The sequence below is a fragment of the Contarinia nasturtii genome, unplaced genomic scaffold (assembly GCF_009176525.2).
Source record: "Contarinia nasturtii isolate CC-2019 unplaced genomic scaffold, AAFC_CNas_1.1 Cnas_scaffold_414, whole genome shotgun sequence".
NCBI lineage: Eukaryota > Metazoa > Arthropoda > Insecta > Diptera > Cecidomyiidae > Contarinia > Contarinia nasturtii.
In genome coordinates, this window is record NW_022197768.1 from 4,544,160 (window position 1) to 4,571,659 (window position 27,500).

Sequence of the window (27,500 nt, forward strand, 5' to 3'; positions counted from 1 at the left end):
CGGCAAAAATTATTTGTAAATATGCTCTGAATATGTAAAGGTTATTAAGCGGGCTAACGAACGGTTTTCAATTTAAAACATATTTTTTGATGCAGTTTTCCAATGAAGATGTATTTGCTCAATTAATCTTATGAATAAATCAAGTGACACTTCAGCGAATTAAGTCGGTCAATGGGATTCAGTGAATAGACTGACCCTACAAATATATTAACACTATTTTAGTAATATTCACCATTCGCTACTATAGTATCATATGGACCCAGTCTGTGTCGGTTCGCTTAAATTGTGTACCGATCACCATGTGATATGATTGGCGTACAAAAATCTACATTGTGACTGTTAATATACTCTGTCAAGAATGATTTAATATATCTCGGTAAGGTAATAACTGATTCACTGATGGAATTCCAAATTAATTGAATTAAAACTGTGGACGTCACATTAATGACATGTTTAAACATTGAAATATTAACAACAACGTACAGTGACGGTGACAACCTACAGTAGCAAAAATCAACTACAATAACGGCATATCGATCCAAGCATATTTTTTTTGTCCAGGATCACAGTTAGATTAATTCTTAGGCATTTTCTAATTGAATATAAACTTTGAATAACAAAAAAAAAACAGTCCAACATCATTTAAATGTCGGCAAAACACAACCATTCTTTTTCTGGCCACTTTTCTCTCACACACATGCCATGATTTGAAAATCCAGTTTTCAATCAATTCAAAAGTCAAAACATTATCAACAACAACAAGTATAGTGTATACTAACAAAATTCACGTAGCAATTAATTTTTCATAGCAATCGGAGTGAGTGGTGCCAATCAAGAAGACGTGTCTCTGTACTTCTCTATATCAAATCAATTTAACATGAATGAAAATTAGCGTTGTTCTTAATTTAATATATCGTTTCCCATTAAGCAATACTTTTGTGTGACCATATATGGAATGCATAGCATATACAATTGCTAAATGAAAATCACCAAATGTGTTGAAAACTTTTGGAATTTTAATGATAATTTCTATGTCACACACACTCTCTCTCTCTCTTCCTATCTTTCTATTCACACTTTTCAATATGATTTAGTAGTGAATTTAAAAAATTTATGTACTGCCACTGTGTATGCTGCGGAATAAGCGAAAAGAATAACTCAACGCTTTATACCATTTCACCACTCGTATCTAATTAACATTCAAAGCTTCAGCCCAATAAAAGCTGTTCACAAATGAATCGTTGCGGCGAAACAGTAGCTCTTATTTTTCTCCAAATAATACTGCAACATGAAGTTTTTTTCACATGGTTTATTTGTTGTAATACAACAAATAAACTATTCATAAAAAACTTTATGTTGCAGTATTATTTGGAGAAAAATAAGAGCCACTCTTTCGCCGCAACGATTCAAATGTAGAATAAATGCGAGTGGAGCAGGTAATATTAAAATGGTACAAAAAACTGTTATAATTTCATAATCATTCTTTGCATCAAACCAAATACTAGTTTGCCACCCATCGACATGTTCGGTCTTGCTTTAGTTGTTTTTGCTGCATCTGCTTCCGGTAACGTTGCTGTCATTCATCTCGTTCACGTTTTATTTGAATAGCCAAACAGCACGGATTTCCTATTTAGAAATATAACATTTTTGTATCATATTTATATACATATGCATATTCTTGCATTGTTTGCCTATTATATCAAATTAAATTCACACGCTCTGCCGAAAATAAACACATATTCATACATTTGAAATTGATAATAATTCATCATAGATATATTGTAACGTGTTCAAGCAGATAAATTGAAGGTGTTAAAAAATATAAACATTTTGCGCAATTCAAATCATATTTTTTTCGTAATTGTTACAGCTGAAATGTATAAATTTTGCATTAAATAAAAATTAATTAATTCAAATGTAAATAAAATGCCAAGGAGTGTTCGTCAAATTAGAAACGGTCTGAAAGGATTCTCTGGTATGGCGATAGTAACGGCATTGAGCAATTTTTTTTGCAAATGTTATTTGCTTATTTGTGCCATTTTATTCAAATATATCGAATTCTTAATTGTGTTCATCTTTGTGTTCACATGTGTATGTGTGTATGGGGGGGAGATGTAACGTTGCTCGTTACTAATTCAAAACCGTGAAATAATGTAATTATTATAAATAATGCAACAACAATGACGCATGAATATCGAGGGGAACATGTTATTTGTTACACTTTCGATGAGCTTTTTGGGGGTGTCTAATTAATTATCTCCCCCCATTTTTTTTCTTTTCACCATGTTTCCGTTGTACTTATGTGTAATTTCACTCTCATTCCATTCCCTCTGCGTCAATATGATGATCTTATTATACCATTTGCTATACACGCTTTAATTGAATATGTAAACTTTTGTGTTAACGTAAATCACCTGATGCCTGGAAGAATTGGCGCTCCATTTAGTTAGTTGCCGGCTTAAAATAAACACGCAAAAAAATGTGGCCACCGCACAAATGACGCCTGAGAAAAATTGTACTCAATTCATTGACGTCGCTGTCGTACAAAACCAACAACCCCATATTAACGTCGATGCTTTGTGCAGAATAATAGTAAAATAAAAGGCAAGAGCTCAAAACGAAGAACGAAGAAGAGAGAAAATATAACTAGATATATAGTGGAAAAGAAATCGGGACATCCAAATATCAAATAAATCAAATCACGTTCTCGTGAGTAATCAAGCGCAAAGTTAAAACTTTTTTTCTCGCGTATCGTTGCTTCTTCTCTTGTTGTTATTGTTGGCGCATTCACTTAGTTTCTTTTGCGCTCTCTTAGTCATTGTCATTTTATTTCGATGACGTAGAGATTTTTGTCATCTTATTTCATTTCATTCGGTTTAGGGGCTTCGAATAAAACGAAACATCTAAATATACACATATAACAAATAAGAGCACCATTTTGATTGAATTTGATAATCAAATTTTGATTTGAAATCAAATCGTCGAGAATCGTGACACCATTATTTTATTATTAATAAATTCATATCGCAAAATTTCCATTCGAAATTTGCAATCAAAAAAGGTATGAATAATGTGTTTGATGACAAATGATGGGCGCATTACGATACATAATTACTTTGAAAAAAAAAAAAAAAAAAAACAATATTTCTCAGTGACATAGATTCCACTTGTTATAATACATACATGTATTGACGTTATTTGATGTCGGCATTCCAGAACACTCCACATTTTGCAACATATTTGTGTTGCATCGCTCTGTTGCTAAGCCAATGTTCAGCTTATCTATAAATAAAACCGGCCGCAACAAATTTCGATAGCAAAAATATAATTGTGATTGGAATTTTTATAATATTATATTGCCATTTGTCCGCTTGATTTGACACGCATACTTCAAATTATATGCATTTGATCACACAGTATATGGCCAAATTGATAGATATATATTTATATATTCCATATATTATACGCATGATTTAGAAATGAATAAGCAACCCCTAGCATTCGACGAAAGATTTAACTTATGAGATGAATAATAAGAGACAGCATAAATACTTTCGTTTCAGTGGCAGATGTGTCAATGCGTGTTTTTTATTTTCCCATCATACTAGAGCTCTTCATATCAAAATACACATTTTGAACCATTACACACACGCGACCCATGAAAAAGAAACGGAGAAAAATATTAACATCGTTTTAACTTAATTCCCTTGGATTTGTTTCGACATTTATTTGTGTCACCATGTTCATTTGGATTATATCTCCGGTATGATTTCAGTTAACGATTGCTACTATGCTACCACTTCTATGTATTATACTATATTTGAAGTAGCTGCCTCTTTATTGCGTTTTTTTTTCGACCTAATTATAACTGTACACCAACCAACTCAATTCCGGATCAACAGTAATAAATTTATATTTGAACAAGTATTCCACATTTTCCCTTTTGCTTTATTGTTCTTGTTTGATGTCATCAACATATCCAACTCATCCCAATTCAGTTCGTTCTCTCTCTCTCTATAAATTACAAATCTATTGTATTTTCTACATTTTACCATTGATGAATGGAAATTATTTATACTCCGTTGGGATCCGTTTCAGAGCCGTATATCAACTATCTGAATATTCGCTGATATTCTGAGATACTGGTGCTCAGCAGCACAGTGTTTTAAATATCACGTCAACGAGGCAAAAAAAATCGAAGAAAGTCCATAGAATAACAAAATAAGAGAATGAAAAAACACATTCATATTGCATACCGATGACTTTTATACTGATATTCTTTTGTGTTTAACACACTCAACGGCTGAGCACCAGCGTTTGGGAATATCAGCGCATATTCAGATAGCTGAAATACGTCCGCTGCAAAGGAGAAAAAGTTCACCAAAAATAAAACCAATGTTTTATTAAAATATTTATTTTCATTTAAATATAATTTTATTTATTTAATTTCGAGAAGGATATTATTAGGTCATGATTACATGTTACGTGTCAATAACACATAGTCTTTGTTTATGACTTTTTTATTTTGAAATTATGGCGTCCACGTTGATTTCAAACTATGTAATTTTACTTTTATAAATGTTAATAAATAAGGGTGATAGTGGAAAAAAAATCCCTGACAAATTCCAATAATTTCTTGCAAAGATATTTATTATCATCAAAATCACAGGGAAGTATACATTTTACCTCTTGTCAACCGTGTGACAATCCAATTCTAATTCTTTTAAATTCATAATCTTGGTCAAGTGAACTGTGTCACATCCACATTGATCTAAATCTAAGTTTCGAATAACGTGACTTTTATCGCATATCGAAATTGCAATTGACAATCGAACCACTGTCAATCGAACCACTGTCAATCGTTCTGCATATATTCTTTGATAATATTTTTATATATCATGGCGCATATGATAGTATTTTCGATACAACTGTCAACCATATTTCAATCCTCCTTGCATTGATACCGTATTTCTTAAAAATATACCGTATTTTGAATTTTTTTTCACACCACATGGTGTTTTGTTTATTTTTATGTTTTATATGACTTTAAAATTCTATAGAAAATCTCAACGTTATTTACTTTCCTTTTTAATTCGATCGTCGTATCATTTCTCTTTACGGCTTTTAGCTTAATACCCGTTGCATAACAAGGTTCGGAAATGAATGTATAAAAAGAAACGTAATATTTTGTGACGTTCGAATCTAAATAAAAGTGTTAACTGCGTGCAGTTGGATGTATTGATACTGCTCCAATTTTAATATTAATTACAGAATCGCATTGCTTTGCTTCCCATTTCCCTTGCCCTTGCTCCGATTCGAATCATGTTTTAAATGAAATATATGTCCTAAAATCTAATTATAGCATTAATGATGTTCACAATGACGACAATTCATTAATATATCGGCCGTATATAATGGGTATTTATGGGATGGCATGTGTGTTAATGATGCCGCTCATGATTGCCTGCTAAAAGTAATGTGCTAAAATACAAAACAAAAGCACAAATTCTGCAGTCTCTTGGAAGCGCTTCTGTGTATATGTGATTTTTTATTCTCTCTCTCTCTCTCTCTCTCTCTCTCTCTCTCTCGCGTCACCTCTCTTGTGGACTCATGTGATATTATTTTTATACTTATGGTTATGGAAAATGACCGGATAAATGGTTCAGGTGAATAAAGGTATTAGGCTTATAACAACAATCGAAAATGGTTATCATTAGCATTGACAAATATTCGAATTTATCATGCCGAATGAACAGCACACGCTATATACAAGGGGGTAGACATGATTCAAATGATTCGTTATAATTCATTTGTGATTTGAATGATTTGAATCTATTTGACAATCGACTTTACAATACTAAAACAAAGCATAAAATTCTATATCAATGTTTGTTTTTTTTTTAAGCAAGCAAAAACTTTTTTTTAATTAAAAAAATCAAGTATATTTCGTTTATAGTTAAAACACATTTCGAAAATATTAAATCTCTTTGTATTTTTATTCTTTAACTTGATATTTATTTTTGATATAACATGCATGCAAACATCGATAGTCAACTTCACTGTAAAGTGTCACACGAACTGTCAAGCGGTGATTTGAAATGATTCGAAAAAATTAAAAATGATTTGAAATATTTATAATTTACTCGCAACAATATAAAGAGAATTATTTTTTTCGTATAGATTTGTTCTTTTGGATTGCGTGTCTACCCCCTAGGCTATATATAAAATCAAGTTGTGCTTTTATGTGTTTGTGTTATTGTATATGCAGGTTTGGGCTCGTTAGCTCACCCATTGGCACATTTGCTTGAAATGCAGGCAATTTAGATTTGCCAATTAATAGAAATCAAGTGGTAATTGCATTTTGAAACTAATTCTAATTTGTGTTTTGTATTATGCGATCGTTTGTGTTGTGCCAATATGAATATTCAACCAATAGCCGTCATATCAGATGACCACAATAAACAGACAAAGAACGTAAAACTGCAAATATTTCGATGTTACTATAACCCTTCTCTCTCTCTCTCTCTCTATCTCTCTCTCTCTCTCTCTCTTCGTTTCATTCAATTTTGCATGCATGGGCACGTTAGGTTTTATGCTGAGACATTATTGCAACAACTGCTATTTCAACGTATGGTCATATTCATTTGTATGTCGTCATGTATTCATTCGTATATATATAGAATGCATACATTGGCATATGAATGGAAGTTATGGCACCGGTCTGTTCACTCGCTACAATGCCATTATAATTAACATTCAACGGTGAAATAACAAAAAAGACTAAATTGTAGCTTGAAGCTATGAGGCGATGTTTTTTAAATATACATTTTGCATCCTGTTTGTGTACACTTTATGGCTTTTATTTCGCAGTTTTACCAGAAACGTATAGTTTTAAATAATAAAATGATCCAAAATTCGGGTAATTGGAAAGCACTGAAATTTAAATATCAGTGTTATTTGAACTCTCTTTAGTCAAAACTATTTTTCGGGATTTACCCGAATTTCACGCCTGAGATTTAGGAAATTCCATCGATTCGCTAGGTTTTTTTTGCCGAAGTACTTTAGGTACTTTGAAAATTCAAAGCATCTCCACCCCTTAAAATCTAAGCTCGCCCGACATAAATCAATTTTCCAATGCCATGCATCAAATTACAATAATTTCGTGGTCGCAAATTCCAACTTCTTGAAGCAATTAACGAAATCAATAATCTGTCTATCTCTATACTATCTCCGTTTTTTTTTGGAAGCTCAATTTTCATATAAATAATATAAAAATACATTCAGTTTACTGTCTTTACTTTTTTCAACGGCGTCCCTTTCCCAGTTCATAAAGTTTTAATAACCCAAATCAGATTCTTTATATTACCTCAGTCTAATTAACAAGGCGACCAAATCGTACACACTATATATACTACATTCTCAACCATACGAACAATATTTTGTCGCTGAGCACCTGGTTCTTTACTCCGTCTAAAATGATTTGAAGTGGAACATTAAGCTTTGTACTCAATTCTTTTAATATCTACGTTACAGTCTATTTATGGAATTTTAATTTTTACGTCCGAGTCCATCCATAATTTTTTTCTGGTCAGTTTCCGAAATAGATTCATTGTGATGATAAAATATTTTTTTACTTTGAAAATTCGAAAATCTGTCCGCATTTGTGCATTTTCGTTAATTTTAAACCGAAAATCCAATAAAATTGAATCGTTTTGACCTGCAAGTCCTTCCGTTTAAGCGCCATATGTAACATAAAATTTAATTAACAAACATTTTCTTCAGAATATTCGATTTTAATTTCAAAAATTAAACATTTTTATTTTATTCTACCATTTGATGTGGTCCGTGTCTCTGTATATCACAATCAATATAGTTTTATTGCTATACATAAACGTAAAGTTGTATCACTATAAAAAAAAAAACTTAAGTTTTATTTCGAATAAATGTGCGTCGTTCAATTCTTAACTATGTTTGTCCATTCACGTCATTTTCGATACTCACACATCTAGTGTATAAAATATTGTGTAAATATTGTCCACGTAATAAAGTGACCTGTAAACAAAGCCGTCCATGCAAAACGTTTACACTTGCCGATTATCTTATTTCAATTTATCTATGGAAAACAACGGAACCGATACATCAAATAGAAAAGATGAGTACAAAAGCGCGTGAATAGCTACTGGATGAAACATGCATGTGCACTAAAAACAAAGCTTCAAATTCATGTGCTATAAAAATTTGAACAAAAACTGCATGCAGCAATAGAGCGCACATTTTTTATTTTGTCAGTGCATACAGTCGCGTATATGGTGCCGCTCTTAGACAAATACATACTGTTCCTTGAACGATTAAAACTAAAGATGAAGACAATTCAATTATTGAATGAAACTAGTTTACTGCAGTTGATGGTTTCTTGCTCTATTTTTCGCTGCCAAAAGCAAGACAATAAACAGTACGGTTGGACGATTGTAATTTGGTTTGTAAAAGCACAAATGACTTCTTAAACATTATCAGCGGCAGTAGCGAACCGAATCATCATCAAATCAATTGTCGCAATTGTAAAAATGACCGTTTCAACAATGTAGATTGAATCATAATGTGTCAACGCATGGAAGAAATATTGCAATTACAAAAAGTATGAAAACAAATAATCGAATAAAATCGCTTATGCTTGCTGTGTATAAATGCCGAACAACACTCATCAGTTGTGCTATAAAATGAACATTAAATTAATCGATTTGTTCCGATGTCAATTAAGACTTTTATTAGTTCAAACTTTCCATGGGAAAATTGTGTATGAAGCCATTTTAATAATTCAGTTTGCCAATGTAAAATAAAAGTTTGAACGGTGATTATAGCAATTGAATGCTTATCGAACACTCTTGGCTATTCGTACTTTTTCATGCGAAGTGAGATGGGGTGTAAAAAGAGGTGTATGTGTGGAAAGGATATAATTGAAATAGAAAGAAAGTAACAGAGCGATGGTGTGGGAAAAAGAGTCAAAAGACGAATCTATTAATAATCACTTGAACATAAATCAATAAAACACAAAATACTCTTTAAAAGTGGAGTAAAGTTTCGTAAATCTTATTTCCACTGTATGCAGACATACATTGCAACACCGAACCGTTTAAAAGTTCAATTTACGTCGATGGATTAATTTGATGTGTTTTGAAAATGCGACGGATGATCTGGATGTGAATTTTATGTCTAAATAATTACTTGAAAGGATTATGTGTGCCATATCATCTCATCGTAAATTTATATTCCACGCTAGAAAATTATCTTTTGAAATAAGGGGTACCACAACGTCAGTGTCACAAAGACAGATGCATGACATCGTTTGCTTGAACTGCAATGCATATCAAAACACATACATTTGTTCGTTCATTCATTTATTCACAACACACTCAACCAAACACGCAACATTTAATTGAAACATTTTGAATTTGTGCATTTATTTTCGATAAATGAATTTCATTTAATGCCACTCTTGCAATTCTTTGAATTGGGCTTAACTTTTCAACAGTTTAAATAAGATTTGAAAAGGTTACATTCTCCTCATGTTATTTACATACTGTTAAAGCAGATACAGGCCATGCTAAGAAACGAACTCTCTAATTACACCCAGACCATATAAACGATCTCGAATGCATGGCAAATGGGCTATTGGCATATGAAAATTGTGTAAAACTCTTATAAAACATCATATAGTGTTCAACATCAGTGTATTCAATTCATTTGTACATAATAAAGCTTTAAATCAGATCCCAACGGACATATGAACATTGCGATGAAAGGTAGTTCAATTTTGCCATATCCTCTCTTTCTTTACAAGTAAAAGCCCCAAGACTTGAGATATACGAATAAAATACCAAATGGCATATGGAAGATGTGGAAGTGAAATAGCTAATAAATTCGGAAAATTTGTCAATTGAATTGTATGCATTTATTTAAATCAAGATAAATGGAATGTTGCAAATGTGTTGAATTGAAGAAATAAAAAAATGGTTTGCAACCATGCAAACCCAACATTACATGTTCGCATTTCAGTTCCGTCGATTTCGCTAGTCGATATTTATGACAATTTTCTAGCCTATATGTCGATATAATCTTTGCTCGTCATATTCTCGTTGTGTCACATATTAAATTCAATTCACTGTGCCAATCATTACTGCAATATATCATGTAATTTAATTACTGCTGTCATTCGACCGAAAATGATCTGAATGAGAAATTACTTTCGTCACAATCAAATCACCTGTACGACTGTTGGATGTGTAATTAGGGTGTTTCCCATATCTAAGTCGTTAATTTAAAGTAAAAAAAAATTCTATGTAAAGTGATGCGCCTAACACAGCGCATTGTTTACTATTAACACTTCCCGAATACTTACCGAGAACAACCTAACTCCAAGCCATCGCTTAAACTATTCACAAGACTCAGAAATAGCGGAATTATAAATATATATTTTGACAATTATTTTGATTTTGAATTGAGTGGATGCTCTTTGCTGTTCTCATCAAGGCACTCGTTCTCTTAGCGATCGTGGGACTGGATAATCGAACAAAATACACAATCCTTTGATCATAATGTATTTGGCAGCAACAATGTCAAAATCAAACATTTGATTCCAGTACAATTCCTTATGTTGCATGAACTCTTTGAATGTAATTTGGGTGCCATCATCATTGCCACAAAATCTTGTACAAAATATCACTGTCAAAAACAACATTCTTTCGTGTGAAATGACAAATCGGTATGATGGCTAAGTGCTGTCTTGGTTTTGGCTGCTTTGGCTGCTGTTTTTTGGTCGTGGTGCCGGTGGCTGTGGATTTTGTTGTTGTTGATGTTGATCTTGTTGTTCTTTTTGACGCTCAGCTCTTTTTTCAATGTTTGTGTTGTACTCATCGATTTCGCGTTGCATTGCAATCCAAACTTGAATCGATTTGAACCAATTTCCGAACTTACCAATAGCTTTACTGATGGCATGATTGATATCCTCTTCTTCGAAGAAAACAATGATCAGCTATTTGTTGTTTTCGTACACTTTGATCATTGAATACTCTCGATGCCGTTTCTTTGCGTGCATCCACAAATTATTCTTCAAATTAGTTACGTACTGGTCGATCAGCTTTCGTAATGTTTCCAAAATGACTGTTCTGTGGCCAATCGAATGAATGCTCTTTACTTAAACTGTGCACAAAGTGTTTGAATTCGGGATCGAGTTTGTATTTCTTTCTTCTTTCTTCAAAAGCATGAAACAAATACAAAATACGCCGACACATTCAAATTATATGTTTGAATAAGAGAGTTGTACGGACTCACAGTTTGTGTATGTGTAAATACTAACGAGCAAACGAAACGTAATGATTATTTACCTATCGCGATTTATGTGTTGTATGGACTGCTTGTGTGTTAATATTGGTTCAAATCATATACAGACTTCACTGGCCAAAAAATTGCTTACACAGAATTTCAAACTGTAATCAACTACTTTTTCAGATATGTTACATTTACATGCGTTTCATAATTCGTTTTCGCTTCGGGAAGTGCCACTATCAATCGCTTCGTTATATGAATGCCATTAAATAATATAGAATTCTGTGTTCTTTGAATTCAAAATTACCATTTTCTCATTTGAAGATATGGGAAACACCCTAAGTGTATACATAAAATATAGTGAAAATGCAAACGAAACACGTTTCAACTAAAACCACGCGTATATGATATAAACGCTCCAATCACATTGAACCGATTTCTATCTGTATCTCGAGAGAAAAAAAAACCATTTCAATTTAAATCCTCATTCAATTTTATGTGAAACCATTTTATTTCTTTCCTCTATATAGTGCAAAAACTAATATAATTTACATTTGAACATCGTCGCATCGAAGCGGAAATTAATTGTATATGTATTTTTAAACTTCTTTTTATTTTCATGTCATATCGTGTCATCTCGGCAGCTAAACTGGATGGTGTGAAAACATATATGCGAATGAGACGTGTGCCTAATCATCTTCAAGTGAAAGTGATAAAATGGTTTGATTACCTATGGCTATCACAGAAATGTTCGGACGAGGAACGAGCTGTATCGTGTCTTCCTGATAAATTAAAGGTAAATATTATGTATTCTTACAAATGTAATACATGAACATTCCTGTAAAAATATCATCGTACATATTTTTGTGAGCGAAGAAAAAAAAAGCAAGCTGAAATAACTCGAATCGTATATATGGTATTGCACAGCAATAGTGGCGGTCGTTTAAATGCCCTGCAACGATTATTGAAACATGGAAATAGGCGTTTTGCATCATTTATACTCTGGACGGTACGAAATTCAAAAAGGAATATTTGAGAGCCAACCCGGAAAATGAAACGGTGGTAAAATATAGATAAAATCATAAAATCGGAAGAGTTGACATTTAACAAGATTTTTGCTCAACGTATAAACGAAATTACTGCAAAAAAAAAAAAGATAGAGAAGGGATTGGAAGAGTGAAAGAGAAAGAAATATGTTGAATCGGTAGCTCAGCAATTTTCTTCAATCATCTTCATCACATGAAATAGTTTTACTAAAAGATATTGAGCATACAGCATTTTGGACCGCATGCAATGACGTTTTTCCATGTACAAACGAGAAATGAGTTGGAAGCGGAAATCGACTTTTAGCTATCTCCAACAATCTTATGTATGAAACGGTATGAACAAAAATTCGAAAAGCGAGACAGAAAGAGAGAGAGAAAGCACGATAACTGTTATTCTGTTATGCTTAAAGGCTTCAGCAAATAATTTGATCGAATCGCTTGCATTTATATATTATATATCGTATACACACACACACAAATAGTTTCATCTCGCAATTCAACGTTTCATCTCTATTTCGCAAATTCGGCCACAATTAATATTATCATTTTTTTTCTGCTTGCTGGCTTTTTTTCTAAAAAAAATGCTACATCGATTCCAGCAGGATTGACAGAGAATAAAAAGTATATTCATTGTTCATTGTCATTCTGAGTTTTTGTTGTAATATTCTCTTTTGGTCTTCTATTCTCATTGCCATTACAAATGTTGATAACACATAACTGACATTCAAATCGTGGGCATTTATTTTACTCCAACAATAGATATATATTATTGTCATGCACATTTTTTTTCGGTTGTATACAATGTCGTATATTATTATTATTATTCAACCACAATGTGCTGTATCACATGCTTTGTGAATCTGTGTATAACAACTTCATTTTGTAATATATCGCCATGAATATTTCATCTTTATTTTCATGTTAATGTTTCTTGTCATAATCGTTTCAACGAATTTATGTTATACATATAAATTCACCATCCACTTGAATGATGAAATTATTATTAAGAACTCTCGCGAATTTTAAGTTTGAACAATTATAAAAAATCGATTTTAAATAAAATGCTGTGTGCAATAAAATATCAGTAATTTGCTTGTGTCGTTAAGACAAATCTTGAATCTGAAATGGCACAGATATTAAAAAGAAATTGTATTGAATGTTTAACGCATGATAGAACGTCGACATCGAACAGGTTTCATTTCATACATTTATGATTCATAAATTGTATTCATTTTTCTTGGAAAATTGCAACTCTCTATACATAAATTTCTTTGCGTGCATTTCAATTTATTAAATCAATAATATTGTAGCTGAATGGAAAATGTTTCAAGTAACTCAAATAAATGGCAAGTAGTTTTCGGAAGCACGTAATGCGAATGTTTCTTATTTTGTTTGTTGTTGTTTTCGAAAATTGCTGAAAACATACCGACGAAGAAAATATTTCTACTGAATGAAACTATTTAGTTGTGAACTTGAAACGACGATGCGAAAGTATTTAAAGGGACCTGGTGGCACGTGCCAAAGTCGTTGAGCGAAAAATTCTTGTTACATTTGGAAAATTGAAGTAATAAAGGTGAAAAACATTGAGTCATTTTTCGACTTGAAAGTCGAACACAAATAAAACACACTGCGTCAGAATGCCGGAAATGTACGAGGAAAAACAAAACGAAAACGAAATTATTTTATGTTTTCAAAAGTGCTTTTGAATTCCCACAACTACACATCGTACACAAAAGCATATAAACATGCGTAAAACAGAGTTTCTGTTCTGTGCTTTTGAACTTGAACCCGGACGCTTTAGCAACTTTTGTCTTTGTTCTTCAAAACTCAAAAACTTCGGCAGCACATAAATAGAATCTTGTTTCCTTTTTCTCCGTATTTTCAAACCAAACATTTTGACCTTTGCATAATAATTTTTGTTTGTTTTCATTTCGTCACATAAAATACTAACAAGCTTTATGAATGATATATTGAAGTGTCATTTTATTGGATGGTTTTTCACTTGACTTATTTCTACAATTTTCTATCTCTTTTTTTTCTCTCTCTCTCTCGTTTTATGTGCAAAGGCTGAAATAGCAATAAACGTCCACTTAGATACTTTGAAACGTGTAGAAATTTTCCAAAATACTGAAGCCGGTTTCCTATGCGAACTAGTGCTGCGATTGCGACCGGTAGTTTTTTCACCTGGTGATTTTATTTGCAGAAAAGGTAATGTATAAACATATAAATTTTATATGATATTCATTGTGATTGTGAATGGAATTTTGTTTGGTTTGTCGCTTGACAAAATATCACAAAACTACACCAAAATGACATCTAACTGAATCACTTATAAGTCGGAGCGATTCAGCTTGATCGTAAAGTCTGGGATTGTTTTAGAGAATTGAAGATTTTTCGTTTGATTTGCTATGGCTATTTTCGAAAATTTACTCAATGGCAGGGAATATTTTGCGCTGAATTTATCACACCAACTGCTTTTTTTTCTGACAGTTAGAGTTGAAAATCTACCTGACGATAGGCGTGAAGATTTTTCGGGATTTCGCGATATGTAAATTCTGTTTTTATTAGAAAATTAATTTGATTGAATATGAATTCAGCGTATAATAATTCCTGTTTGGTAGCACAATTGATGGTCCAGCACGAAATATTGACGAAATCTTTCGTCTCCGTTTTTTTTATTCATTCTATTGTTTTGTTAACGAGAATTGTAAATCGTAAACAAACACACACCTTTTTTTGACAAGTGTGAAAGCAAAACAGAGCCATTTGATGTGGCATTTCTATTTCCTATATCTATAAATTTTTCACAATGCTTTTATTTTGGTTTTTGTCTAACTCTTTTATTTTCATGAACTTCCTTCTTCTTCATACCATTGAATGGATGTCATGCTGTGTTCATCATTCAACGCACAAACCATTGGATTTTCTGATCGGATACGGATAACTAACGATGCAGGTGAAGTTGGCAAGGAAATGTATATAGTAAATCGTGGTCGATTACAAGTTGTCGCTGATAATGGTAAAACTGTGATGGCATCGCTGAAGGCAGGTTGTTATTTCGGTGAAATAAGTATACTAAATATGGGAACTCAAGCAGGTAAAGAGCTTGGTAAATATCGACAGCGCCCAGGCCAAGTATATAAAATTCATATAAAATGAGATTTTAAACTCATACACACCCTTTTCTTTCTCGTAATATTGAAATTAAATTGAAATTTATGAACAGCTCCGATAAATATGCCTGCATATCAATGATCCAACACCAACATTTTGCGACTTATTTGAATTTAATTCTTTCCACCCTTTTTCTACATATCTTCTACTTCTTCTTCTTATTATAACACTTATTACGATCCTTTTCGGTTTGAGATTTTTTTTATTATCATTTTCGCATCAATAAACCTTTTCAATATCAAATGTGTGAGTTCAAGCAATTTTTTTTTTTGAAAAAATAAATTATGCAAGTACATAGCGTCATTAGAGTATCTATTATTATGGATGATGGTAATAAAAGTCAATGCTTCTTTTTTTCCTGCATCATTTTCCAAGCGAATGTTTATCTATTTCAAACTTATATTATTAAACTACTCTCGTATAATGCTGCATCCAATACAACTATTGACTGCTCCTTCTTTTAAAAAACATAAATAAATAATCGAATCAAGGCAGATTCATTGCATTCTTTGCTTTGAACTTTCCACTCAATTATTCATTGTTAGCCGTTTCTCCTTTTTAAAATGGTTTATCAATGCTTTCAATCACATTCGTTTCGTAGACACTTTCACAATCAGACTGTTTTTTTATGTGTTAAGTTTTTTGTGTATCATCATAATGGAACAAATCTTAATTATCGATTCAGTATTCATCGAAATATGATATGTGTGTGTGTCGTCTATTAGAAAATTATATTGATATACTAGAGAGAAATTCAGGGAATGGGAGGCCATTTATCTTATTTCTTAGGTCACTTTTTTTTACTTTTCGTTCGAGTATGCATTTTTGACATACATCGATTGCAGAACAAACAATGAATTGATATTTATTAACTCGAAGCTTTCTAAAACTGAAGATCTTCTGTGACGTAGTAAAAACATAAAATCGTATACTATATTCGTTTGTAGAAAGAGGCAGTTCGAATGTCCGTTTAAATATCAACATAGAAATGCAATGACATGAATAATCCAAAAAGATTTAAGTACAGATCTGCTTTCCATTGCAATTTTGTTGGGGTTCGATACGAAAACTCTATCTCTTTCGATTAAAATTTTCATTATTAATTATTATTAATTGTTTGTTTGTGCCGCCTTCGCATTTCTTCAAAGGGTATTCTTTGAATTGATTTTGTTTTGAGAGAGGTTGTTACATACAATCGCCGACATCTGAATAGAGATTAAATACATCGTTCTGTTTAAATTAAATTGATAAATTATAGCTAGACAGTAGAAACAAAGTATATAGCTTGAACTGAAGCTATTGTATTTTCTTCCTAGTGAAAATCTATAAACAATTCAATCATTGAACCACTCAATTGAATGGGTTTGAATCATACATGGGCAGAGGGGGTGTAAGCCCGGATAACCCCCCTCCTAAATCGTCCGAAGACCTTTTTTTGCTTTTCAAGTTTGTGAGGCATAGAAAAATCTTAAAAATTGCTAGGGTTTTTCGCAACAAAAAATTTCTTGATTTGCTAGGGTTTTTGGTTGGCTGATGGACCCCCCCTTAAATTTTTTCCGTGTCCATGTATGTGCTTTGAATTAAAGTGACCTATTAAATGATTTCATAATTTCAATTGATTTACTAATTTGACGCACACCGCTTTATGAATGCCGCATAAGCAACGCAGCTCACCCAGGATTTTCAGTAACAATGAGCTTAAAATAAAGCCACCCCGATTCTTTTATCTTTTAAAGGTATCGCTGTGATTAGAAATGATTTTAATCCAAAGCTATACAGCAATGCTGCAGATATACGGGCGCTAAGCAGCCAGTAAAAAAGCGGCCTTTCTTTTAATCTAATATCGTTGTACATTTTGGCTGAAAAAGTAAGCAAGAATTTCAAATATTTTCCATTGATAATTGCAATGCCGTTCATTATATATGTATTTAAATCTAGAATCTGAGTCTTACATTCAATCTCAATTTGGTTTTGAATTTGAATGTTAAAGTGGCGAAAATGAAAAATTCCCCCTTCAAAGACAAATAAGAAAAAAAACGAAATACCTTATCCGGATTATATTAATCCTTTGAATTTTACATTCTTTATTCAAAGAGTTATGCCCTACACCACAGTTTCGAATAACTTTCAATCTTGTGTTTGAAGTTAGCAGCTTTTGAATGGAGTGCAAACTGAAAAAGTTTAGTTAGTCTTATCGTGTTATGCTTCAGTTGTGAATATATTACATATATGATTGGGTTAGGATTAAAGTGGCCAAAAATATCGTTGAAAATAAAATGGCACCATCATTTTTTCCACCACTTTTTGAAATGATCAAATGTTGAGAATTGTATATGTTTCATTTTTATTTCCATTGAAGTTTCGGTTCACTTTGATTCCAATCGGTTCATATGACAGTCTCTAGATTTCTCTAATTTGCTGTTTTCATTTGTTTTTGCGAATATGGTGGAAATTTTGCTTTACCTTTTGGTAATATAGCCATATGGAATAACCAATCCTTTGTATCATTTTCTCTGCATAATTGTTGCCATTTCAATGGCATATTCACTCCGTCATTTTGTTTTGTCTTTTGCATTTTCTCTCTATTATTTCTCGCACTCTATTTCTATTCTTCAATTTTATTTGCTCGCATGCAAATGCACCCAACTTTACTTATAGTGTCACATGCCAAGTTTATATAATTTATAACACGCATATATAGAATAAAATATAAAGACATCAAAACAAAAGTATGGTAGACATGCATAGATAGACATAAATTATTATACACAGGGTGGCGCATATAATCGGGGTTTCCAGGGGGTGGGAATTTTGAAAAAACCTTTGTGTGGTATGTTGGGGTAAAAAATGGAAAATTTCTATCTGAGCAGAATTTTGAATTTTTCCACAGGGGTGGGGATGCCCTAAATATTGTTGCCCCTCCAAGTCGTGTGGGGATCCCCCCACCCCTTAAGGAGGCCGGGGGGTCAAAAAACCCCAAGGTGTGATTTTTTTTTACATGAAACCCATAAATTCGGAATCAGCATGCAAAATTACCTTAGAATTGATATTTTTTTCATTCATCTTTTTGGCCAAGTTTCAGTGCCCCAAAATTTGAGGCACCCTCACCCTCCTGGGGAAAAATTCAAAATTCTGCTCAGATAGAAATTCTCTATTTTTTACCTCCAAAGAGTAAAGGGTTTTTCAAAATTAACCACCCTCCCCTGGAAACCCCGATTATATGCGCCACCCTGTATACAATATGTGTATGTCTAACTGAGAATGAAAATAACCGAACAAATAACATGTAATGCTGTTGCCCACAGAAATGTCTGTAAGCATGAGCAGGTGATGAGATACTTCAAGTCATTTTCATTCTCAGCTACATATATGTAATTTAGTGTGGAATAAAAGCTGTATATGGACAACACAACCCCCTTGTGCTAACTTTTACTCGAAAAACTTTGTAATAATATCTACACATATTGAAACTTACAGATATACACAAACACACATACATGAATGGACGAGCACGTATCGACCAATAAACAGTTACACTTTTTAACCATTTTTTTGCCACATGGTATTTTAAACATTTGGTTTATTTGTTTTTTTTGGAGTAAATTTAGCATAGGAATGAATAATGTCGATAAAGTATGAAAATAAACTGCTGCAGTGTTGAGAGAAAGTTTATGTTTGTGTGTGTGTCTGTGAAACAATCTAGATTTTGAAATAATATAATGAAGAGCAAAAGGGAATAAAAAGGTCACATAACTGTCGTCCCTGTCAACACTAATTTAAAATCATCCAAATCCGTTGCATTGCACCATCAAAAAAGCCAATGCACACGCACATATGTCATGGTAGCTTAGAGAAACGAGCAGGTTGAGTGAATTGTGCAAGCATATTGGCCAACGTCGGCGTATATTTTGTTGTTATTTTTTTGTCGATTGTCCTCTTCATACACAAGAACACACACACACATACACATACACACAAAGCGAACAAAAATTAAATAAATAATGCGATAAAGTCGTATGGTGCAGCATCAATAATAACACCCAGACCCAGAAGAACTGAAATGTAGAAGTGCAACTCAATAATAAAAGCTTGAATATAAACCTATAACAATAACAAAAACAAAATCCTATGTATAAACAAACACATTGCGAAATGGCATCACAACAGCAAATAGGAAAACACTTAAGCGAATTTTGAATGGGAATTCAAGCCTCATAAATTTACAAACGAGAAAAAAAAAACAGAAAAAAGAATCGAATAAAATATCAACTATATGTATGGGAAGAAAATATGCACATCCATATCTTTTTACATTCAAAAAAACAACAAAATATTTGCGATACAGTTCAGAGAGTGCACGTCGTAAATGATGCTCGTATAAATGCACTTGCACAAAAGGTCCGCATAAATAATTGTCTTGTTGTTTGTATACATACATGAAAGTTTGTTGCTTATTGGTGCTAATAAGTAACCAACAACATGCTATATACGGGCCCTTAACTTCATTTTGCGGATTTCCACTGTTGCTGTCGTCTCCTTCTCTCTTTTTCTCTCCATTCATTCGCCACATTTCATATATAATAACAATAATTTAAAAGTCTTTCATCATTTTTCCAGGGTTTTTATTCCATTAGACTTTATGCCGTTAGATCATTTCATCAGAATTTCAATTTTATCTCTGGTCGTGGTTTTGTTTACATTTTTCTCTTGGTTTCAAAAGATGTTTGTCATTTATGCTTCTGTATTAATTATTGGTCGACACATTGTACAAAAACAAAGGAATTTTTAAATACCAATTAGTCGTTATGTATACCGGCTTTTTGAACAATTTGAGCGCATAAAGGCTATTTAGCATTACATAAAGCAAAAAAAAAAATGATGAAAACAACGTATAACAAAAACCATTTGATGTAATTGTGTGCAATGATTACCATTTTAAAATGATGCAAAACCGTATTTCTGTCTCTTATACCTTTTTGCATGCCATTGCTTAACAAATCGAAAAGAGAAAACATTTGAGGGTCGTATGAATTGTAATGAATCTTTTGGAAATATTATTCATCATGTCCTTTCGCCTAGTTACATTTAAATGGTTGAATATCAGCACAATCATTGTAGTCGAATTGATGACTGATACAAAATCATTCATATTGAAAGTTACGTCCGTAATGCTGCACATTTCAACTCCAATCGATTCAAGTAAAGTCATCATTGGTAGCTATTTGACGACATACCATTCAAATTATTTGCACACTCACAATGATTTGCATTGCATTTATGAAGCAACCTTTTTTTATCGCTGAAAAGCACACATACACACATCAAACTGAAATATTTTTGGCTGGCCAAAATTTCTCATTTGGCTGTGCTCAGCTGCTAATTTGTATGAGAGTGAATAAGAGCAGATGAGTTGAAAAAATTTTGAAATCCCTCAAAATCAACGATAAAGGAATCGCTTCAACAATTTCTTCGTTCATTAATAGATATTAATTGGCTTGACCAGATGGTATATATTTCGGCTGACTCAAATTATCTAAGTACAATGCTTGTTTGCAAACGGCATCCTGCGAGCAAATTTGTATAACCAATTCGTGAAAATAGTTTTTGCTTCCATATTATATAAGACCAAACATATATTTTAAATTAAATAATATTTACAAAACGGTTCATTCTTTGTGATTTTTTAAAACAAGATTATGCTGCCCGAAGAAATCCAACAATATGTACTGCTTTTATTCGTCGTTCTCTCTCTATCTCGCTCTATTTATCTCTAAATAGTTTAAAAAAACATGCTTTTCCTGCAGAAAATAATATTAAAAAAAATATATACTTTTTCCATTGTGTTTTAAAATGCAAACGTACAGCGTACACACATGAAAGAAAGCGTTGTTTTCCGTTGAGAAATATATTCCTTCGTTACATTTCTGTTCCATTTAAATTTCGATTTGGTTTTATTTAGGTTTTTTTTGGTTTAATTTTTCTACAAAGTTAAACTTTTGAATCGAATCTGTCAAAAACACATTAACACAAAACATACAACCGAACACCCATTACACTTAACTATGTATTTTTCGTCGTGTTTTTTTTTTGTGTTGAAAAAAAAAGTTTTAGCATTTTCCTGGCTCTGGTCTAATTGCCATTTTAAAACTGTATGTGTCTACCCTACCTTTCGGTAGTTAATTGAAAGAGATTTATACAATTTACATAGACTAGCATAATAATTTATTCTCTCAATTCTGCCATTTTATATTGCTTTGCCTGGTGCCGTATCCTTATTTACCGTCTTTCCATTTAATTATCACGTATTTATATTTAAAAAAAACTGACTTTTTCTATGAACAAATTTTACCATTTCTACATAATTTATATTATTATATACATAGTATTTTTTCTACTTTGTCTTATTTTCGTGCCGTTTGATTTTAATTAGTGCAAATATTCCAAATTGACACTTGGCATCCATTCAGATACGCAATTGGTCGCAAATAAATGTTCAAACATATTTGTTGGCCATTCATTTTGCATTGATGCCAATTGGCTGATGTGATGTGTAATTAGTTTTCGAAAATCTTTCTTAGCCTTAGAATACATCCGTTCGGAAAATTGAAAAGGCTTCTCAGCACAAAACTATTTTTGAAAACCAATTTACTCATATCGTGAATGAAAAAAGTTTTCTTTTTTTTTTCTGCATCAATTATATATTTCTTCCTTCATTCATCTTACACACAAAAACATTCCAATATTTTTTTGGATTTCCAATTTTTGTTGTTGATTTTTTCACTTTAAACCCATAGCAAATACCATCGTCAAATGTTTATTGAAAATTATTATTTTGTGAGTGGGATTTCTCACTCTATGTTTGGTTTTTTTCTGCATCGACAGAAGTTTAAGGAGTGAAAGAAAAAACAATCCCTTATATGCCGTTACAATTTTGAACAAGAAAATAATAATTTCGACGATAGTATTTTCTGGGTTTTCGTTTAAAATTGGAAACTTTTTTTTTGTTTTGGTTTGATTTTCGTTCGTTCTTTCAATCAAATGGTAAAACACTTCAGGCACTAAATTCACCAGGAATAGAGATCCAGTTTGGCGTGAATTCATTCCAAAACAGTCAATCGTTCATTCGGCATTTATTTCAAATGCATTTGCCATTCCTGGATTTTTCCGTTTTCTTTTAAAATTATATTGTTGTTGTTGTTATTGTGTTATGCAGTGATGGCGATTGAGTGTTTTTGGAATACTGCCAAAAGAGCTATGCACCGAAATGCTTACTAAACAATTGACCGTGCACACAGAAGCAACTTTTACCATTTGATCAAATAACACATTCACATACACACACATATATATCTATATACAAACTCACACTCACTGATTTATTACGAAAAAGTAGCGTAAATTGTTTTCCTTCTTTGTCGATAAAAACCAATTCAATTAACCGAACGTTCTGTATTTTTTTCTCTTTCTCTTTCTTCCTCTCTATGTTTTTTTTTCTCTCCTCTATCCAAATATTGACGTGAATGCTTGTGGTGTTGAACCACACAAATAAACGAAAAAAATCTAACCAAATCCATCGAAACTGAACCAATTCAAATCCGAACCGAATCGAACTTCATCTATAAACCTTCTTTCTGAATCGCAGGAAATAGACGAACGGCAAGCGTTAGATCGGTGGGTTACAGTGATTTATTTGTGCTAAGCAAAAAGGACATGTGGGATGTTCTCAAAGAATATCCAGCGGCTAGAGTTCGATTAGAGGCGATTGCTGTCAAACGTCTGGAAAAATACAAAAAAGCTCCACTGGAAAAAGGTTTGTTGCTGTTGGAAATCTCACGACCCTTTTGTTGCTATATCCGATTTCGTTTCTCTCATTCTTCTTATAAGTTTTATATTTTTTGTTGTTGTTGTTGTTGTTTGGTGATTATTTCTTCTTTCTTTTGGCCGTATGTATGTCTGTCATAAGAACATTCGCTTCCGGAACATTGAACAAAATCAAAGTACTCGACGTTTTCCAAATGCGTTTGATTTGAGAATGGTTAATTGTGTGTATGTGTGTTTGAAGTCAATTTCATATGTGTTTGACTAACAACACAAATTGTGTTCGACTTTATTTTACATTACTGTTCATATCACTGGTTTTGTTATACAATGAGAATTCTCCCCAATTAATATCAGAAATGCTGACACCAATCGCACCACATTTTCCTCAAATCGATTTGTTGTTGATGTTATTGTTTTTATTTTGTTTTCAAAGTTAGTCAATTGCAAATTTGAACTTTTCTGTAAACATGTTACCGTACACGAGCACGTCATGAACAGAAGAAGAAAAATCATACAAAAGAATCACATCCACAATTGCAAATCCACATCTCTATCGTATTGTTCAATATGTAACTGCATGGTTGTTCGTCATATAACACTATATACAAGTTTTCCTTTATTTTCCCGGTGAAACAACTTTTGGTCTACCCAACTTTTGATTATACTAGGTAATATACATTGAAGCAAGCAAACAAAATGTGAATAAGTGCGTCCACAGTTGTTTTTATTTTCAATTTTTTATTCGTTTTTTTATTTATATAATCGGTTCGTTTTCACAAGCATTTATTTTTCATCAATATAATTATTATCCCTTTGCTTTCATCTCGTATAGCAATGCAATACTAATGAAATGTTCGATAATGCATTTTAATAACAAAAGAATGCATTCATATACAACTGAAATAATGTTTTATTTTTAAATAAATAATGTAGAAAAGTCTGTATTGTGTGAAACATCTAATTTGAAGTGTTCGTGTTTCTGTTTGTTTGTCTCTCTCTCTCTCTCTCTCTCTGCTTTGGCCACAGTTGCAATGGGACGTTGTCAATCAACACCTGGACTCGTTGAAACCAAAGGTCGAATATCTATCTTCGAAGATATGTGGCTAAATTCAGCTCCTCAGCCAACAATCTACAATCAACAGCCTTTGATTAGGTATTTGATTTTATCAATGAACAAAAAGTGTTTCTTTTAACCACTCTTTCTTTCCCATTCGTCGTTTCCTCTTACTATCGTTTCACTAAATAATTGTCAATCAATCTCAATGAATTCGTGTTTGAATTTTTCAGTCGTGCTCCAAGTCCTCGATCAACCAGAGGCGATCCAATTTTGGAGCGCCCCACTAAAGTTATCGATTCACCCGGCTCAATTAGTCCAAGTGTACACAGTTCTGACGAACGACCGCGTAGTCGTGCAGCATCACATCAGTTCCGACCACAATCTCAACCAAGTCGATCAGGTTCAAATAAAACAAAACAAAAAAACAATACCAAAAACCAAAAACATATCTCATATCATTTTGACAAATTTTATTTTCACACTCTCACTCTCATTTCATCTAAATACGTTTTAATTTATTCATTTGAAAATTATGTTGTTTTCTTCCTTTATTTCGTGTTGGCAAGAAAGCGGTTTCATTTTGTTTTTCTGTTGTAATAGTTGTTGTTGTTGTTGATGTTCATTTACAATTAATGAATGCTATAGATTAATGAATTGTTTTGTATATTTGTTTGTTTTTCTTTTTTTTCATTGGGTCAACTAAACTAGGACATCATCCATGCGAATCTTTAACACACTTGGAATCATCGGGAGCGACACCGTTGCTCGGTTCACACGAAGCCTTGGAAGATGAAATCAAACGTCTGCGTGAACGATTGCATACCGTTGAAAATGAAAATGTTGCATTGAATTCAAAATTATCACAACAACAATGGGAATTGGAAAATCGTTTAGCTGATATTGAAATGCAATTATGCGGCGCATCATCAGCATCAAGCATCGATCACGAAGAAATAGATGTTGAAGATGTTGAACGGAATCGTGAGAGTATCATTTAACAAAAGCTGCCCAAACAAAAACGATCATCACCACGTGTCGTTGTCATCGTTTTCGTTGCCACACTTTTCCATTGTTCATCATTCCGTTTATTTTCACGATATTATGATCGCAAAGAGAACCAACCAAATTCAAAATTTGTTCGTTTCATATTTTAAATAGAGACTATATATAAATATCAGGAACAGTTTTTTTTTCGTCAATTTGCACATATAGACATTTTTCATGCTACCTCGAATCGATTCAAACGGCATTCAGACTCGAATTTGAACACACACACACACACATTCACACACACAAATTACACTTTTTGCAAATACACTAATTGATGCTATCCAATAGTCGAACGCTTTGACTTTTCAGACTCGCATACAGAGGAGCTTTTGAAACAGTTTAGTTTCGATCATGATAAACAATCTAAAAAACCATCAAAACTAAACGTACTGAACTGGCTATTTTCGATTTTGACAACTACAGTTACAATTATTCCATTTAAAGGCAATTAGCAAATTATGACATGTAAATATTATATAAAAAAAAATCAATCCAAAATCACCATAATAAATAAATGGAATATTTCAACCAAGACAAAACACAGAAATACCGTATTGAAAAAATAAAAATAAAATAAAAACAACCAAAATCAAAATACGATTTAAAGAGTTATCAACAATTGTCAATGTTTCATCGATGTTCGACCAAAAAAATAAAAGAAAGATTCATAGAATAAAAATTGGTGTGCTTTGTGCATTCGTCGACTTCATTCGGAATAGAGGTCATATGTGTATACAGCTGGATATCTACAGAGAGCACATTGCAAAGAAAATAAATTCAAATAGTAAACAGAGCTGTGAATCTAAAATTAAATTTAAGTTGTAACCAAAAGAGAACAAAAAAATTTAATTCATTTCAAAATATTGTCAGTATAATTAAGCAAATATATAAATAGCTAAATAAATATCGGAACAAAGCAAATAACAGAAAAATCACTAAAAAAAAACATGGAAATTGAATGATTGATGTCTTGAAATGGCTAGCAAATCAATGATGCTTACAACCGTCAAGATGAAAGAAAAAGAAACTTCTTCCTTTCACTCTGATGAGTTCGAAATGTCAAACGTGAATAAGGCAAACATTGACAACAACAAACACACCACACACCATATTTGTGGAATGAAATCGGAACAAACACACTTTACTGCCACATAAACACACACACACACACATACACACGAGTCATTCGCAGAAAATAAACAATAGAAAAAACAGAATTGTTTAAACGACTCGAACTATTTAACGAAAGCTTCGCCGGAATTATAAGAAGACAAAGAAAAAACGGTCAATTTGCAAATAAATAATAACAAAAACACTGATTATAATAAAATAACAGCTTTAAAATTCATTTTTTTAAGGAAAAAGAAGACAAAAAAATAACTAACCAATTTCTAAACCTTTGTAAAGAACTATGAGTCAGTGTCAAGGTTTTTCTCCGTCGTCTTAAAGCAACGAAGGACTAATTTGAGCACGTATTGTTCGTGCGTATGACATTCCATTGCGCTACTTGCATATTGCGAATATTGATAATAACGTAGACAGAATTTTAAACAAAATTTAAAATGGTTTAGTTCTTTTTAATAATTAAAATTACGTAAATGACAAATGAACAACAAACCAAAACAAAAACTTATTTAGGAATAAAACGAATCTACGAATAATTATTTAAATAATTGAAAAGAGAAAAAAATGCAGTAAAAACATAGAATACATATTCCATTATATGAAAATCAATAAATTTTCCCTTAAACCAAAAAAATATACCATGATAAAGAAAATCATCTTTAATTATCTTCAACCGAATTATTTCTCTCATTAGACAAACGAAATAATAATAAAAAAAAGAAATAATAAAGATGTTCATCAATTTATTGAGCCATTCCTAGGGATTTATTTATCTAGTTTAGATAGAACGAATTTTCTAAAAACAAACACACATACATGACAAACGAATCGAATATATTATATAAATAATAAACATATATGTAATTTTGAATTTCTCGTTTATTTGTTTTTTTAAACGAAATATG

The 27,500-nt window shown here is 32.2% G+C and overlaps 1 protein-coding gene across 4 annotated transcripts in view; it reads left to right on the forward strand.

The window, feature by feature from the left end:
* LOC116338491 (cyclic nucleotide-gated cation channel alpha-3) overlaps window positions 1-27,221 on the forward strand; it is an 80,113-nt gene extending 52,892 nt beyond the window's left edge. For 2 of the 4 annotated variants that reach the window (XM_031763792.1, XM_031763793.1), the window contains 7 exons: window positions 11,967-12,118; window positions 14,435-14,576; window positions 15,325-15,477; window positions 23,185-23,352; window positions 24,390-24,516; window positions 24,651-24,820; window positions 25,129-27,221. In XM_031763792.1, coding sequence (XP_031619652.1) covers window positions 11,967-12,118; window positions 14,435-14,576; window positions 15,325-15,477; window positions 23,185-23,352; window positions 24,390-24,516; window positions 24,651-24,820; window positions 25,129-25,418 — 1,202 coding nt within the window. In that variant the 3' untranslated portion in view covers window positions 25,419-27,221. The remainder of the gene's footprint in view (window positions 1-11,966; window positions 12,119-14,434; window positions 14,577-15,324; window positions 15,478-23,184; window positions 23,353-24,389; window positions 24,517-24,650; window positions 24,821-25,128) is intronic. The other 2 variants (XM_031763794.1, XM_031763796.1) reach the window with 2 other exon arrangements.
* The last annotated feature ends 279 nt before the right edge of the window (window positions 27,222-27,500 follow it).